General features: G+C 48.2%; 2 protein-coding genes across 7 annotated transcripts in view; one reads left to right on the forward strand and one right to left on the reverse strand.

The window, feature by feature from the left end:
• The window catches only part of ARFGAP1 (ARF GTPase activating protein 1), a 43,557-nt gene extending 40,197 nt beyond the window's left edge, over nt 1-3,360 (reverse strand). For all 6 annotated transcript variants that reach the window (XM_073607455.1, XM_073607453.1, XM_073607451.1 and 3 more), the window contains exons 1-2: nt 3,226-3,360; nt 332-395 (exon numbers count right to left, since the gene is read on the reverse strand). In XM_073607455.1, coding sequence (XP_073463556.1) covers nt 332-391 — 60 coding nt within the window. In that variant the 5' untranslated portion in view covers nt 392-395; nt 3,226-3,360. The remainder of the gene's footprint in view (nt 1-331; nt 396-3,225) is intronic.
• Nucleotides 3,361-12,000: 8,640 nt separating this feature from the next.
• NKAIN4 (sodium/potassium transporting ATPase interacting 4) overlaps nt 12,001-18,829 on the forward strand; it is an 80,774-nt gene continuing 73,945 nt past the window's right edge. Inside the window, exons 1-2 of the mRNA XM_073607458.1 lie at nt 12,001-12,170; nt 14,188-14,276. The gene's annotated coding sequence lies outside the window, so the exon portion shown is untranslated. The remainder of the gene's footprint in view (nt 12,171-14,187; nt 14,277-18,829) is intronic.

Raw genomic sequence — 18,829 nt, forward strand, 5'->3', positions numbered from 1 at the left:
CCATTAAAAAAAAAAAAAACATTTGTAAATCTTTTCAGCTGCTCCTGCGATTCCTGCCACACTATATAGCTAGAAGGTGGCACCATCAGATCTTGGCACCCTTGGCCTCCAACCTGTTAACTGGGTTATAAAAGAACAAACACAATGGTGGGTGATGCCACTGAAAGCAGATCCCCATAAAGGGGACACCTATTGTGGTGATACATGTCTAAGAGGTTCTAAACCCTTCCACATTCTATCCAAAAATAAATAAGAAAGAAAAGTTTGGCTTTAGATATAAAACCAGCCAGGAAGTGACATCACTCACTAAGCTAAAGAGAGGTTGACTTACGTTATTCTCATCCTGTACTCGAACCTCCTTCAAGACCTTCCTTGTCCGAGGACTGGCCATTGCTCTGCAAGACATAAAATACCGAGTTATGACCTCCTTATAGCTCCGTCCCCATTAGGAGACAGGCTAGGATACTGGGGGAGAGGGTTGAAGATTGTGGAAACCACAGAGCGCCCCGTGACTGGGCAGGTCAGTCATTTCTTGCCCAACATCTGTGTTCTAGAAGTAAGCTCATGTTCATTTCCTGACAAGACTGTGAAAGCGCAGTGCTCCAAGGTTGGCCTTTACCATCATTTCCTACCCAAATTATAAATCCACAGTGTCCCATGTTCCTCATATACTGCCAAGATCAGGAACCACAGTGTTCTAGTGTTGGTCCATCGCCCCACCCAACTCTTGAAACCAAAGTGCTCCACGGTTGTCCATGGTCCCTCATCTTCTCACCCAGCTCTTGAAACCACAGTGCTCCAAGGTTGTCCCATGTCCCTTATTTCCTACCCAGCTTTTGAAACCACAGTGCTCCTTGGTTGTCCCATATTTCCTACCCAACCTCTTGAAACAACAGTGCTTCATGGTTGTCCCATATCCCTCATCTCCTACCCAGCTCTTGAAACCAAAAAGCTCCATGGTTGTCCCATATCTCCTACCCAACTCTTGAAACCAAAATGCTTTATGGTTGTACTATGTCCCTCATCTACTACCCAGCTCTTGAAACCAAAAAGCTCCATGGTTGTCCCATATCTCCTACCCAACTCTTGAAACCAAAATGCTTTATGGTTGTACTATGTCCCTCATCTACTACCCAGCTCTTGAAACCAAAAAGCTCCATGGTTGTCCCATATCTCCTACCCAACTCTTGAAACCAAAATTCTCCATGGTTGACCCATGTCCCTCATCTCCTACCCAGCTCTTGAAACCAAAAAGCTCCATGGTTGTCCCTCATCTCTTACCCAGCTTTTGAAACCACAATGCTCCATGGTTGTCCTATATCTCTTACAAGACTCTTGAAACCAAAATGCTTCATGGTTGACCCATGTCCCTCACCCCCTACCTATGAATAGTCACGGTGCATTGATCACCAATACGTGTACGGCCACCATGCATTGATCACCAATACGTGTACGGCCACCATGCATTGATCACCAATACGTGTACTGCCACCATTGCATTGATCACCAATACGTGTACTGCCACCATTGCATTGATCACCAATACGTGTACTGCCACCATTGCATTGATCACCAATACGTGTACTGCCACCATTGCATTGATCACCAATACGTGTACTGCCACCATTGCATTGATCACCAATACGTGTACTGCCACCATTGCATTGATCACCAATACGTGTACTGCCACCATTGCATTGATCACCAATACGTGTACTGCCACCATTGCATTGATCACCAATACGTGTACTGCCACCATTGCATTGATCACCAATACGTGTACTGCCACCATTGCATTGATCACCAATACGTGTACTGCCACCATTGCATTGATCACCAATACGTGTACTGCCACCATTGCATTGATCACCAATACGTGTACTGCCACCATACGTTGATCACCAATATGTGTACGGCCACCATGCATTGATCACCAATACGTGTACGGCCACCATTGCATTGATCACCAATACGTGTACTGCCACCATTGCATTGATCACCAATACGTGTACTGCCACCATTGCATTGATCACCAATACGTGTACTGCCACCATTGCATTGATCACCAATACGTGTACTGCCACCATTGCATTGATCACCAATACGTGTACTGCCACCATACGTTGATCACCAATATGTGTACGGTAACCATGCATTGATCACCAATACGTGTACGGCCACCATGCATTGATCACCAATACGTGTACGGCCACCATGCATTGATCACCAATACGTGTACGGCCACCATGCATTGATCACCAATACGTGTACGGCCACCATGCATTGATCACCAATACGTGTACGGCCACCATGCATTGATCACCAATACGTGTACGGCCACCATGCATTGATCACCAATACGTGTACGGCCACCATGCATTGATCACCAATACGTGTACTGCCACCATGCATTGATCACCAATACGTGTACGGTCACCATACATTGATCACCAATACGTGTACTGCCACCATGCATTGATCACCAATACGTGTACGGCCACCATGCATTGATCACCAATACGTGTACTGCCACCATGCATTGATCACCAATACGTGTACTGCCACCATTGCATTGATCACCAATACGTGTACTGCCACCATGCATTGATCACCAATACGTGTACGGTCATGTATAGAGTTGCTCTGCCCCAAACCAGTGACATCAACATGTCACCATCATCCCTCCGCCAGCCAATCAGTGTCAGCCTCCTCTGACCGGACTGACCAGCGCCAATGTATGCAGAATTCTACCGTTTCCGATAAACCCATCCCCGGCTCATCGGACATCATTCTCCTACGCCGGCCGCCATACACGGGTCAGTTTCCTGGGATGCCACATCACCCATTCCCCCCCCCCCCCTCTGGATCTGATCTCCAGACCACCAACGAGATCCCATACACAGCGCCATCTCATTGTTACCGATGGCAACCACTCAGGTGCCAAATAATCGATGTGCCCTCGACACCGCCGATCGGATTTCTTCAGCGATGGGATCACCTGAAGCAGGAATAAACCAATGGATGGGGATTGGTGATCGATCACCGACCAATTTTATTTATAAATCAGTTCTATCGGTCCACGAACCGATCTGATCGGTGAGGTAGAAGATCGGTTCACGGTTCAATGGAGATCCTCCATTCATCGATCATCCGATCTCAGAGGGGGAGGGGAGGACACAACGACACTCAGCCCCGGAGAGCCGGGGTGGGGGGAGGGGTTTTCACCTGCGGGCGGCGGGTCACGTGATCCTGTGCTCGGTACGGTCTGTCGGTCGGTCGGTGGTGATCGGTGATGTCAGTGTCTCTCCGCCGCCATCTTCCGGCTACGTTGCAGCCGCGCAGAGGATTGTGGGAGAGGCCGGCATTAACCCCTCCTCCGCCGGAGGACCCAAACCCCGCCCCCTCCCTACTGTACCGATATATGAGAGAAGAGTCCCCGCCCCCCATCCCTCACTGCTTACACACCGTGCTCAGGGGCCACACGGGGAATACAGGGGCCACATAGGTACCGCTGGAGCTAGAATAGTATTACAGGGCCCACACAGGTGATATAGGGGCCACACAGGCAATATATTGGCTACACAGATAATGCAGGGGCCACACATGTAATATATGAGCTACAAAGGTAATATAAGGACTACACAGGTGATATGGGGGCCACATGGGCAATATAGGGGCAACACAGGTACCTTGGGAGCTAGAAGAGTATTATAGGGGGCCACATATGTACTATGGGGGCCACACAGGTAATCCAGGGGCCACACAGTTGATACGGGGGCCACACAGGTGATACAGGGGCCACTCAGGTAGTACAAGGGGCACACAGATAACACAGGGGCCACACAGATAACACAGGGCCCACACAGATAACACAGGGGCCACACAGGTAATATATTGGCTACACAGGAATTATAAGGGCCACACAGATAATGCAGGGGTCACACGTGATATATGAGCTAGAAAGTTAATATAAGGATTACACAGGTGATATGGGGGCCACATGGGCAATATAGGGGCCATACAGGTAACACTACAACCTGTTTACTATGTGGTTTTGGTTCCTCCCTCCTGTTTAGTGCTAGTTAGTTCCTCCCTGATTCTATCATGTCCCCTCATTAACTGGGTTTGCAGACATCATTGTCTTCTTACACTTCAGTGTCGGGATTTGGGTACATCATTGTCGTTTGGGGACATCATTGTCTTCTTACACTTCAGTGTCGGGGTTTGGGGACATCATTGACTTCTTACACTTCAGTGACGGGGTTTGGAGACACCATTGTCTTCAGAAACTTCAGTGGCGGGGTTTGGGGACATCATTGACTTCTTACACTTCAGTGACGGGGTTTGGGGACATCATTGTCTTCTTACACTTCAGTGACGGGGTTTGGGGACATCATTGTCTTCTTACACTTCAGTGTCGGGGTTTGGGGACATCATTGTCGTTTGGGGACATCATTGACTTCTTACACTTCAGTGACGGGGTTTGGGGACATCATTGTCTTCTTACACTTCAGTGTCGGGGTTTGGGGACATCATTGTCGTTTGGGGACATCATTGTCTTCTTACACTTCAGTGATGGGGTTTGCAGAAATTATTGTCTTCTTACACATCAGTGTCGGGGTTTGGGGACATCATTGACTTCTTACACTTCAGTGACGGGGTTTGGAGACACCATTGTCTTCAGAAACTTCAGTGGCGGGGTTTGGGGACATCATTGACTTCTTACACTTAAGTGACGGGGTTTGGGGACATCATTGTCTTCTTACACTTCAGTGACAGGGTTTGGGGACATCATTGTCTTCTTACACTTCAGTGACAGGGTTTGGGGACATCATTGTCTTCTTACACTTCAGTGATGGGGTTTGCAGACATCATTGTCCTCTTACACTTCAGTGACAGGGTTTGGGGACATCATTGTCTTCTTACACTTCAGTGATGGGGTTTGCAGACATCATTGTCCTCTTACACTTCAGTGACAGGGTTTGGGGACATCATTGTCTTCTTACACTTCAGTGATGGGGTTTGCAGACATCATTGTCCTCTTACACTTCAGTGACAGGGTTTGGGGACATCATTGTCTTCTTATGCTTCAGTGACCGGGTTTGGAGACACCATTGTCTTCATACACTTCAGTGGCAGGGTTTGGGGACATCATTGACTTCTTACACTTCCGTGACGGGGTTTGGGGACATCATTGACTTCTTACACTACAGAGATGGGGTTTTGGGACTTCATTTTCTTCTTACACTTCTGTGACGGGGTTTGGGGACATCATTGACTTCTTACACTTCAGAGATGGGGTTTTGGGACTTCATTGTCTTCTTACACTTCCGTGATGGGGTTTGGGGACATCATTGACTTCTTACACTTCAGAGATGGGGTTTGGGGACATCATTGTCTTCTTACACTTCAGTGACGGGGTTTGGGGACTTCATTGTCTTCTTACACTTCAGTGACGGGGTTTGGGGACATCATTGTCATTTGGGGACATCATTGTCTTCTTACACTTCAGTGATGGGGTTTGCAGACATTATTGTCTTCTTACACTTCAGTGACGGGGTTTGGGGACATCATTGTCTTCTTACACTTCCGTGATGGGGTTTGGGGACATAATTGACTTCTTACACTTCAGAGATGGGGTTTGGGGACATCATTGACTTCTTACACTTCAGTGACGGGGTTTTGGGACATCATTGACCTTCTTACACTTCCGTGACAGGGTTTGGGGACTTCATTGTCTTCTTACACTTCCGTGACGGGGTTTGGGGACATCATTGACTTCTTACACTTCAGAGATGGGGTTTGGGGACATCATTGTCTTCTTACACTTCAGTGACGGGGTTTGGGGACTTCATTGTCTTCTTACACATCAGTGTCGGGGTTTGGGGACATCATTGTCGTTTGGTGACCTCATTGTCTTCTTACACTTCAGTGATGCGGTTTGCAGACATTATTGTCTTCTTACACTTCAGTGACGGGGTTTGGGGACACCATTGTCTTCATAAACTTCAGTGGCGGGGTTTGGGGACATCATTGACTTCTTACACTTCAGAGATGGGGTTTGGGGATATCATTGACTTCTTACACTTAAAGAGCTAGTCCACCTACATCAACCTAAAAAAAAAATATTAAAAGCCAGCAGCTACAAACACTGCAGCTGCTGACTTATAATACATGGCCACTTACCTGTCCCAGGGTCCAGCGATGTCGGCAGCTGACGCCGATAACCCGCTCGATTCTCGGCAGCTGCCGCCGCCATCCTAGGTGTGGGAATCAGGAAGTGAAGCGTTGCAGCTTCACTTCCCGGTTCCCTACTGTGCATGCGCATCGTAACTGGTCCCCGCTATCTCCTGGGACCTGTGTGTTTCCCAGGAGACAGCGCGGAGGGACAGGAAGAGGCATAGACTCCCGTGGGAGTCTATGCCGGAAGTGGGTGCAAATACCTGTCTTAGACAGGTATCTGCACCCCCCTCCCCCCTGAAAGGTGCCAAATGTGACACCGGAGGGGGGGGGGTTCCGAAAAGCGGAAGTTCCATTTTTGTGTGGAACTCCGCTTTAAGTGACGGGGTTTGTAGACATCATTGTCTTCTTACACTTCAGTGACGGGGTTTGGGGACATCATTGTCTTACACTTCAGTGACGGGGTTTGGGGACTTCATTGTCTTCTTACACTTCCGTGATGGGGTTTGGGGACATCATTGACTTCTTACACTTCAGAGATGGGGTTTGGGGACATCATTGACTTCTTACACTTCAGTGACGTGGTTTTGGGACATCATTGACTTTTTACACTTCTGTGACGGGGGTTTGGGGACTTCATTGTCTTCTTACACTTCCGTGATGGGGTTTGGGGACATCATTGACTTCTTACACTTCAGAGATGGGGTTTGGGGACATCATTGTCTTCTTACACTTCAGTGACGGGGTTTGGGGACTTCATTGTCTTCTTACACATCAATGTCGGGGTTTGGGGACATCATTGTCGTTTGGTGACATCATTGTCTTCTTACACTTCAGTGATGGGGTTTGCAGACATTATTGTCTTACACTTCAGTGACGGGGTTTGGGGACACCATTGTCTTCATAAACTTCAGTGGCGGGGTTTGGGGACATCATTGACTTCTTACACTTCAGAGATGGGGTTTGGGGATATCATTGACTTCTTACACTTAAAGAGGGAGTCCAACAACATCAACCTAAAAAAAAAATATTAAAAGCCAGCAGCTACAAACACTGCAGCTGCTGACTTATAATACATGGCCACTTACCTGTCCCAGGGTCCAGCGATGTCGGCAGCTGACGCCGATAACCCGCTCGATTCTCGGCAGCTGCCGCCGCCATCCTAGGTGTGGGAATCAGGAAGTGAAGCGTTGCGGCTTCACTTCCCGGTTCCCTACTGCGCATGTGCATCGTAACTGGTCCCCACTATCTCCTGGGACCTGTGTGTTTCCCAGGAGACAGCGCGGAGGGACAGGAAGAGGCATAGACTCCCGTGGGAGTCTATGCCGGAAGTGGTGCAAATACCTGTCTTAGACAGGTATCTGCACCCCCATCCCCCCTGAAAGGTGCCAAATGTGACACCGGAGGGGGGGTGGGTTCCGAAAAGCAGAAGTTCCATTTTTGTGTGGAACTCCGCTTTAAGTGACGGGGTTTGTAGACATCATTGTCTTCTTACACTTCAGTGACGGGGTTTGGGGACATCATTGTCTTCTTACACTTCAGTGACAGGGTTTGGGGACATCATTGTCTTCTTACACTTCCGTGATGGGGTTTGCAGACATCATTGTCCTCTTACACTTCAGCGACGGGGTTTGGGGACATCATTGTCTTCTTATACTTCAGTGACCGGGTTTGGAGACACCATTGTCTTCATACACTTCAGTGGCAGGGTTTGGGGACATCATTGACTTCTTACACTTCAGTGACGGGGTTTGGAGACACCATTGTCTTCTTATGCTGCGTACACACGGTTGGAATTTCGGCCCGCAAAAGACTGATGAGATTTTTTCGTCGGAAAATGCGACCGTGTGTATGCTCCATCGGTCTTTTGCTGCCAGAATTCCAGCCAGCAAAAGATTGAGAGCATGCTCTCAATTTTTCGGTCGGGAAAAGTTCCTATCCGAAAATGCGATCGTCTGTGGCAATTCCGACGCGCAAAATCCCTACGCATGCTCGGAAACAATTCGACGCATGCTCGGAAGCATTGAACGTAATTTTCTCGGCTCGTCATAGTGTTGTACGTCACTGCGTTCTTGACGTTCGTAATTTCAGCAAACTTTTGCGTGACTGTGTGTATGCAAGGCAAACTTGAGTGGAATCCCGTCGGAAAAGCCGTCATATCTTTTTCCTATGAGAAAAACGATCGCGTGTACGCGGCATTACACTTCAGTGACAGGGTTTGGGGACATCATTGTCTTCGTACACTTCAGTGATGGGGTTTGCAGACATCATTGTCTTCTTACACTTCAGTGACGGGGTTTGGGGACATAATTGTCTTCTTACACTTCCGTGATGGGGTTTGGGGACATAATTGACTTCTTACACTTCAGAGATGGGGTTTGGGGACATAATTGACTTCTTACACTTCAGTGACGGGGTTTTGGGACATCATTGACCTTCTTACACTTCCGTGACAGGGTTTGGGGACTTCATTGTCTTCTTACACTTCCGTGACGGGGTTTGGGGACTTCATTGTCTTCTTACACATCAGTGTCGGGGTTTGGGGACATCATTGTCGTTTGGTGACATCATTGTCTTCTTACACTTCAGTGATGCGGTTTGCAGACATTATTGTCTTCTTACACTTCAGTGACGGGGTTTGGGGACACCATTGTCTTCATAAACTTCAGTGGCGGGGTTTGGGGACATCATTGACTTCTTACACTTCAGAGATGGGGTTTGGGGATATCATTGACTTCTTACACTTAAAGAGCTAGTCCACCTACATCAACCTAAAAAAAAAATATTAAAAGCCAGCAGCTACAAACACTGCAGCTGCTGACTTATAATACATGGCCACTTACCTGTCCCAGGGTCCAGCGATGTCGGCAGCTGACGCCGATAACCCGCTCGATTCTCGGCAGCTGCCGCCGCCATCCTAGGTGTGGGAATCAGGAAGTGAAGCGTTGCAGCTTCACTTCCCGGTTCCCTACTGTGCATGCGCATCATAACTGGTCCCCGCTATCTCCTGGGACCTGTGTGTTTCCCAGGAGACAGCGCGGAGGGACAGGAAGAGGCATAGACTCCCGTGGGAGTCTATGCTGGAAGTGGGTGCAAATACCTGTCTTAGACAGGTATCTGCACCCCCCTCCCCCCTGAAAGGTGCCAAATGTGACACCGGAGGGGGGGGGGTTCCGAAAAGCGGAAGTTCCATTTTTGTGTGGAACTCCGCTTTAAGTGACGGGGTTTGTAGACATCATTGTCTTCTTACACTTCAGTGACGGGGTTTGGGGACATCATTGTCTTCTTACACTTCAGTGACGGGGTTTGGGGACATCATTGTCTTCTTACACTTCAGTGACGGGGTTTGGGGACTTCATTGTCTTCTTACACTTCCGTGATGGGGTTTGGGGACATCATTGACTTCTTACACTTCAGAGATGGGGTTTGGGGACATCATTGACTTCTTACACTTCAGTGACGTGGTTTTGGGACATCATTGACTTTTTACACTTCTGTGACGGGGTTTGGGGACTTCATTGTCTTCTTACACTTCCGTGATGGGGTTTGGGGACATCATTGACTTCTTACACTTCAGAGATGGGGTTTGGGGACATCATTGTCTTCTTACACTTCAGTGACGGGGTTTGGGGACTTCATTGTCTTCTTACACATCAATGTCGGGGTTTGGGGACATCATTGTCGTTTGGTGACATCATTGTCTTCTTACACTTCAGTGATGGGGTTTGCAGACATTATTGTCTTACACTTCAGTGATGGGGTTTGGGGACACCATTGTCTTCATAAACTTCAGTGGCGGGGTTTGGGGACATCATTGACTTCTTACACTTCAGAGATGGGGTTTGGGGATATCATTGACTTCTTACAGAGGGAGTCCAACAACATCAACCTAAAAAAAAAATATTAAAAGCCAGCAGCTACAAACACTGCAGCTGCTGACTTATAATACATGGCCACTTACCTGTCCCAGGGTCCAGCGATGTCGGCAGCTGACGCCGATAACCCGCTCGATTCTCGGCAGCTGCCGCCGCCATCCTAGGTGTGGGAATCAGGAAGTGAAGCGTTGCGGCTTCACTTCCCGGTTCCCTACTGCGCATGCGCATCGTAACTGGTCCCCACTATCTCCTGGGACCTGTGTGTTTCCCAGGAGACAGCGCGGAGGGACAGGAAGAGGCATAGACTCCCGTGGGAGTCTATGCCGGAAGTGGTGCAAATACCTGTCTTAGACAGGTATCTGCACCCCCATCCCCCCTGAAAGGTGCCAAATGTGACACCGGAGGGGGGGTGGGTTCCGAAAAGCAGAAGTTCCATTTTTGTGTGGAACTCCGCTTTAAGTGACGGGGTTTGTAGACATCATTGTCTTCTTACACTTCAGTGACGGGGTTTGGGGACATCATTGTCTTCTTACACTTCAGTGACAGGGTTTGGGGACATCATTGTCTTCTTACACTTCCGTGATGGGGTTTGCAGACATCATTGTCCTCTTACACTTCAGCGACGGGGTTTGGGGACATCATTGTCTTCTTATACTTCAGTGACCGGGTTTGGAGACACCATTGTCTTCATACACTTCAGTGGCAGGGTTTGGGGACATCATTGACTTCTTACACTTCAGTGACGGGGTTTGGAGACACCATTGTCTTCTTATGCTGCGTACACACGGTTGGAATTTCGGCCCGCAAAAGACTGATGAGATTTTTTCGTCGGAAAATGCGACCGTGTGTATGCTCCATCGGTCTTTTGCTGCCAGAATTCCAGCCAGCAAAAGATTGAGAGCATGCTCTCAATTTTTCGGTCGGGAAAAGTTCCTATCCGAAAATGCGATCGTCTGTGGCAATTCCGACGCGCAAAATCCCTACGCATGCTCGGAAACAATTCGACGCATGCTCGGAAGCATTGAACGTAATTTTCTCGGCTCGTCATAGTGTTGTACGTCACTGCGTTCTTGACGTTCGTAATTTCAGCAAACTTTTGCGTGACTGTGTGTATGCAAGGCAAACTTGAGTGGAATCCCGTCGGAAAAGCCGTCATATCTTTTTCCTATGAGAAAAACGATCGCGTGTACGCGGCATTACACTTCAGTGACAGGGTTTGGGGACATCATTGTCTTCGTACACTTCAGTGATGGGGTTTGCAGACATCATTGTCTTCTTACACTTCAGTGACAGGGTTTGGGGATATCATTGACTTCTTACACTTCAGTGGCGGTATTTGGGGACATCATTGTCTTCTTACACTTCAGTGATGGGGTTTGCAGACATCATTGTCTTCTTACACTTCAGTGATGGGGTTTGGGGACATCATTGTCTTCTTACACTTCATTGACGAGGTTTGGAGACATCATTGTCTTATTACACTTCAGTGACAGGGTTTGGAGACACCATTGTCTTCTTACACTTCAGTGACGGGGTTTGGGGACATCATTGTCTTCTTACACTTCAGAGACAGGGTTTGGAGACACCATTGTCTTCTTACACTTCAGAGACAGGGTTTGGGGACATCATTGTCGTTTGAGGACATCATTGTCTTCTTACACTTCAGTGATGGGGTTTGCAGACATCATTGTCCTCTTACACTTCAGTGACGGGGTTTGGGGACATCATTGTCTTCATACTTCATTGACGAGGTTTGGGGACATCATTGACTTCTTACACTTCAGTGACAGGGTTTGGGGACATCATTGTCGTTTGGGGACATCATTGACTTCTTACACTTCAGTGACGGGGTTTGGGTTCAACTTCTGTGTCTTATTGAAGAGTGAAGATGGTTCTATGGCATCAGAACAATAGCAGTAACCCCTAGACATATGCGTTTCGATTCCTCGTTAGGATTTTTTTCGAATCCTCTGGACCAACAAATATATGAAACGAATGGCGAAAGAGAATTGGGTCCACATAACAAATATGACGGAACAATATTCTTCAATGAATGGATGCATCCGAAATGAACATTTCTGGCGTTCACATGTCTAGTAACCCCCTGCACAGCAGGTAATACAGGGGCCACACAGGTAATACAGGGTCCATACAGGGGCCACACTGACAATACAGGGGCCACACTGACAATACAGGGGCCAGACTGACAATACAGGGGCCACACTGACAATACAGGGGCCACACTGACAATACAGGGGCCACACAGACATTACAGGGTGCATGCAGGTAATACAGGGTCCACACAGGTAATACAGGGGTCACACTGACAATACAGGGTCCACACAGGTAATACAAGGGCCACACTGACAATACAGGGTCCACACAGGTAATACAGGGGCCACACTGACAATACAGGAGCCACACTGACAATACAGGAGCCACACTGACAATACAGGGGCCACACTGACAATACAGGGGCCACACTGACAATACAGGGGCCACACAGACAGTACAGGGTGCACACTGACAATACAGGGTCCACACTGGTAATACAGGGGCCACACAGGTAATACAGGGGCCACACTGACAATACAGGGTCCACACAGACAATATAGGGGTGACACAGGTAATAGAGGGGTCCCACCTGTAATACAGGGCCCACAATGGCAATACAGGGTCCACACAGGTAATACAGGGGCCACATAGGTATTACAGGGGCCACACAGGTAATACATGGTCCATACAGACAATACAGGGTCCACACAGGTGATACAGGGGCCACACTGACAATACAGGAGCCACACTGACAATACAGGGTGCACGCAGGTAATACAGGGTCCACACTGACAATACAGGGTGCACGCAGGTAATACAGGGTCCACCCTGACAATACAGGGTCCACACTGGTAATACATGGGCCACACTGACAACACAGGGGCCACACAGGTAATACAGAGTCCACACAGACAATATAGGGTCCACACAGACAATATAGAGGCCACACAGGTAATAGAGGGGTCCCTCCTGTAATACAGGGCCCACAATGGCAATACAGGGTCCATACAGGTAATACATGGTCCATACAGACAATACAGGGGCCATACAGGTAATACAGGGGCCACACTGACAATACAGGGTCCACGCTGGTAATACATGGGCCACACTGACAACACAGGGGCCACGCAGGTAATACAGGGGCCACACTGACAATACAGGGTCCACACAGACAATATAGGGGCCACACAGGTAATAGAGGGGTCCCACCTGTAATACAGGGCCCACAGTGGCAATACAGGGTCCACACAGGTAATACAGGGGCCACACAGGTAATACATGGTCCATACAGACAATACAGGGGCCATACAGGTAATACAGGGGCCACACTGACAATACAGGGTCCACACTGGTAATACATGGGCCACGCAAGTAATACAGGGGCCACGCAGGTAATACAGGGGCCACACTGACAATACAGGGTCCACACAGACAATATAGGGGCCACACAGGTAATAGAGGGGTCCCACCTGTAATACAGGGCCCACAATGGCAATACAGGGGCCACACAGGTAATACATGGTCCATACAGACCATACAGGGGCCACACTGACAATACAGGGGCCACACTGACAATACAAGGTTCACACAGGTAATACAGGTTCCACACAGACAATATAGGAAACACATGTAATATAGGGGCCACACTGACAATACAGGGTCCACATGGGTAACACGGGCCACATAGACAATATAGAGGCCACACAGGTAATATAGGGGTATAAGGTGTCCCTATAGCTCCGCCCAGTGCTGCTCGTCTTTTAAGGGCCCATTTACATTTTTACATTAAGGAAATCCATTGAAATAAAAGATGCTAGCGTATCCCGAGTGCCCGAAATCAGACTCCTCCTCTTATTTAGGACACACCATGCAGCGCTCAGTTTGGTCACACATGGCAGCACACCGTTCCCATAGTGCATTGGGGTGCCATTCATAATGAACATGCATTGTCACAATGCAGGCGTGTAAATGGGCCCTTTCTGCGGACGCAGTTACATGATGGAAAAGCAGCGTCATGACCTCCTGTCCAATCACAGGCGGGGTTTGTGACCAAGGCTGTTTTTCTTTTTAACTGCAGAAAAGTGAAGTCACCCACCTGGCTGTGCTGTCTGGCAGGACTGCCTGAATCAGAAGACTGGCTGAGCAGAGTTACAAATCTATCGGCAGGTAGGGCAGACAGTCCATGTGTGTTTGTATGTCGGCTCTGTATTAGGCAGGTTGGTCGGAGTTCTTCTTTAGGGTGGAATCATGCTGGGGCGATGACAGGTTCACTTTAAAATGACAAGAAAGTAGATAGCGGTCACCTACCGCCACATTCATATTTTCATTGAAGAAGCCAATCCTACTGGTGGGCCAATGGAAATGTGTGGAGCAGGTAAGCTTCAATCGGGGCTTGTCTGGGACCTGGGGACTTTTTTCACTTTAAAGAGGACCTGTCTTGTGCCCATGATGATGATGATGATGATGATGATGGTGTGTTAGGATGTCAGCTCTATGGGAAATACAGGGATGCTGAACCCACCACAAACGAATGATGGAGAGCTTGTTATGCAGTATTCAGGCCACCAGGGGGCAGCAGTGCCCACAGTACACCCAGCAGCACTCCGCTCTGTTTGGTGGCGGAATTCAGGGTAACGAATATAACGGCTCACATGACACAAACAAGTAAATCTTTATTTGAAATAGTTCAACTTTCTTTTCAAACACTTTAGTTATGTCATTGAATCGAATCGTGTTAAAGTCCAATCGAAACTTTCCGTTGAAATCCGGTAAATACGTGTCAGGGGCATCAAGACAAAAAAAAAAAAAAGTGTGCAGAATCTAACCTTTGGTTTTCTTTAGAAAGCAGCCACAGCCTGAGAAGAAAAGCCTGTCCCAAGAAGGACCCTTACTCTCAGTGTGGAAGCAGTGGTCTCTCTGCAGAGGTCCAACGCACCCTCTGATGAGTCAGAGTCAGAACTCTTCAAAGCAAAGCTCCTGCTCCCTGATTATTGGAGATTTTTAACTAAAGGGGGGGGGGGGGGGGCGTGTTAGAGGAAAGAAATTCCGGGTGGCTGCACACCAATGCTGAGATCCAAAATGCCTTTATTCGTGTAAAATCATAAAAAACATAAAGAGCATGACATGTACAAGCAGGGGAGGAACGCTAACGCGTTTCACACATAAACTGTGATTTGTCAAGGCAGGGGGGGCATGATGGACCTCTGCAGAGGGACCGCTGTTTCCACGCAGGTCCTTCTCTACAGCATGCTGGGAAGGGACAGGCTTTTCTGCTCAGGTCCAACACGTTCTCTGACGAGTCAGAGCTAGAACTCTCTAAAGCAAAGCTTGTGCTCCCTGATTATTGTACATTTCTAACTCGGGGGGGGGGGGGGCATGTTGGACCTCTGCAGAGGGACCACTGTTTTCATGCAGGTCCTTCTCTATGGCATGCTGGCAAGGGATATGCTTTTCTGCTCAGGTCATCACATCCTCTGGCTGGAACGCTTCACAGCAAAGCTCATCCACCCTGATTATTGGGGATCTCTAACTCTGATTCAACAGGGGGGGGGGCCTTGGACCTCTGCAGAGGGACCACTGGTTCCACGCAGGTCCTCCTCTGCAGCATGCTGGCAATGGTCAGGCTTTTCTGCTCAGGTCAACACATCCTCTGGCTTGAACGCTTCAAAGCAGAATTCATGCACCCTGATTATTAGGGATCTCTAACTCTGATTCAACAGGGGGTGCCGTGAACCTCTGCAGAGGGACCACTCTTTCCAGGCCAAGTCTTTTTTTACAGCTTGCTGGCAAGGCACAGGCTTTTCTGCTCAGGTCCAACACGTCCTCTGATGAGTCAGAGCTAGAACTCTTCAAACAAAGCTCCTGCTCCCTAAATATTGGAGCTTTTTAACTGAAGGGGGGCGTGTTAGAGGAAAGCAAATCCGGATGGCTGCACACCAATGCAGGGGGGCGTGATGGACCTCTGCAGAGCGACCACTGTTTCCATGCAGGTCCTTCTCTACAGCATGCTGGCAAGAGACAGGCTTTTCTGCTCGGGTCTAACACGTTCTCTGATGAGTCAGAGCTTGAATTCTTCAAAGCAAAGCTTTTGCACCCTGATATATGGAGATTTTCTAGCTCAGGGGAACATGTGGACCTCTGCAGAGGGACCACTGCTCCCACGCTGGTCCTCCTCTGCAGCATGCTGACAAGAGACAGACTTTTCTGCTCCTGTCAACACATTCTCTGACTAGAACACTTCAAAGCAAAGATCATGCACCCTGATTATTAGGGATCTCTAACTCTGATTCAACAGGGGGTGTGTTGGACCTCTGCAGAGGGACCACTACTTCCACGCAAGTCTTTTTCTGCAGCATGCTGGTAAGGGACAGGCTTTTTTGCTCAGGTCCAACACGTCCTCTGATGAGTCAGAGCTAGAACTCTTCAAAACAAAGCTCCTGCTCCATGATTATTGGAGATTTCTAACACGTCGGACCTCTGCAGAGGGACCACTGCTTCAACACATGTCCTTTCTTTACAGCATGGTGGCTAGGCACGGGTCTTTCTACTCAGACATTGCCCATCCTGGCCCCCTGCTGAGTCATAGCTAGAGCTCTTCAATTATCAGGCAGCATTACCTTTGCTTATGGGAGAGTTCTAGTTCTTTTACATAGTTACATAGTGGGTGAGGTTGAAAAAAGACACAAGTCCAACTTATGTGTGATTATATGTCAGTATTACATTATATATCCCTGTATGTTGTGGTCGTTCAGGTGCTTATCTAAGAGCCCTTGCACACTGGGGCGGGGGGCGGCGTCGGCGGTAAAACGCCGCTATTATTAGCTGCGTTTTACCGTCGGTATGCGGCCGCTAGCGGGGCAGTTTTACCCCCCGCTAGCGGCCGAGAAAGGGTTAAATACCACCTCAAAGCGCCTCTGCAGAGGCGATTTGCCGGCGGTATAGCCGCGCCGTCCCATTGATTTCAATGGGCAGGAGCGGTAAAGGAGCGGTATACACACCGCTCCTTCACCGCTCCGAAGATGCTGCTGGCAGGACTTTTTTTACCGTCCTGCCAGCGCATCGCTCCAGTGTGCAAGCCCTCGGGGCTTTCACACTGGAATGAAAGCAGCGGCACTTTCGGGGCGGTTTTCAGGCGCTATTATTAGCGCAATAGCGCCTGCAAACCGCCCCAGTGTGCAAGGGCTCTAACAGTTTCTTCAAATTATCGATGCTCCCCGCTGAGACCACCGCCTGTGGAAGGGAATTCCACATCCTTGCCGATCTTACTGTAAAGAACCCTCTACATAGTTTACGGTTAAACCTCTTTTCTTCTAATTGTAATGAGTGGCCACGAGTCTTGTTAAACTCCCTTCTGCGAAAAAGTTTTCTCCCTATTGTGGGGTCACCAGTACGGTATTTGTATATTGAAATCATATCCCCTCTCAAGTGTCTCTTCTCCAGAGAGAATAAGTTCAGTGCTCACAACCTTTCCTCATAACTAAGATCCTCCAGACCCTTTATTAGCTTTGTTGCCCTTCTTTGTACTCGCTCCATTTCCAGTACATCCTTCCTGAGGACTGGTGCCCAGAACTGGACAGCATACTCCAGGTGCGGCCGGACCAGAGTCTTGTAGAGCGGGAGAATTATTGTTTTATCTCTGGAATTTATCCCCTTTTTAATGCCAGTATTCTGTTTGCTTTGTTAGCAGCAGCTTGGCATTGCATGCCATTGCTGAGCCTATCATCTACTAGGACCCCCAGGTCCTTTTCCATCCTAGATTCCCCCAGAGGTTCTCCCCCCAGTGTATAGATTGCATTCATATTTTTGCCACCTAAATGCATTATTTTACATTTTTCTACATTGAACCTCATTTGCCATGTAGTCGCCCACCCCATTAATTTGTTCAGGTCTTCTTTCAAGGTTTCCACATCCTGCGGAGAAGTTATTGCCCTGCTTAGCTTAGTATCGTCTGCAAATACAGAGATTGAACTGTTTATCCCATCCTCCAGGTCGTTTATGAACAAATTAAATAGAATTGGTCCCAGCACAGAACCCTGGGGAACCCCACTACCCACCCCTGACCATTCTGAGTACTCCCCATTTATCACCACCCTCTGAACTCTCCCTTGTAGCCAGTTTTCAATCCATGTACTCACCCTATGGTCCATGCCAATGGACATTATTTTGTACAGTAAACGTTCATGGGGAACTGTGTCAAATGCTTTTGCAAAATCCAGATACACCACGTCTAGGGGCCTTCCTTTATCTAGATGGCAACTCACCTCCTCATAGAAGGTTAATAGATTGGTTTGGCAAGAACGATTCTTCATGAATCCATGCTAATTACTGCTAATGATACCGTTCTTATTACTAAAATCTTGTATATAGTCCCTTATCATCCCCTCCAAGAGCTTGCATACTATTGATGTTAGGCTAACTGGTCTGTAATTCCCAGGGATGTATTTTGGGCCCTTTTTAAATATTGGTGCTACATTGGCTTTTCTCCAATCAGCTGGTACCATCCCAGTCAATAGACTGTCAGTAAAAATTAGGAACAATGGTCTGGCAATTACTTGACTGAGTTTCCTAAGTACCCTTGGATGCAAGCCATCTGGTCCCGGTGATTTATTAATATTAAGTTTCCCAAGTGTAATTTTAATTCTGTCCTATGTTAACCATGGAGGTGCTTCCTGTGTTGTGTCATGAGGATAAGCACTGCAGTTTTGGTTACTGAAGCCCCC

Source organism: Aquarana catesbeiana, linkage group LG12 (assembly GCF_042186555.1).
Source record: "Aquarana catesbeiana isolate 2022-GZ linkage group LG12, ASM4218655v1, whole genome shotgun sequence".
Taxonomy (NCBI): domain Eukaryota; kingdom Metazoa; phylum Chordata; class Amphibia; order Anura; family Ranidae; genus Aquarana; species Aquarana catesbeiana.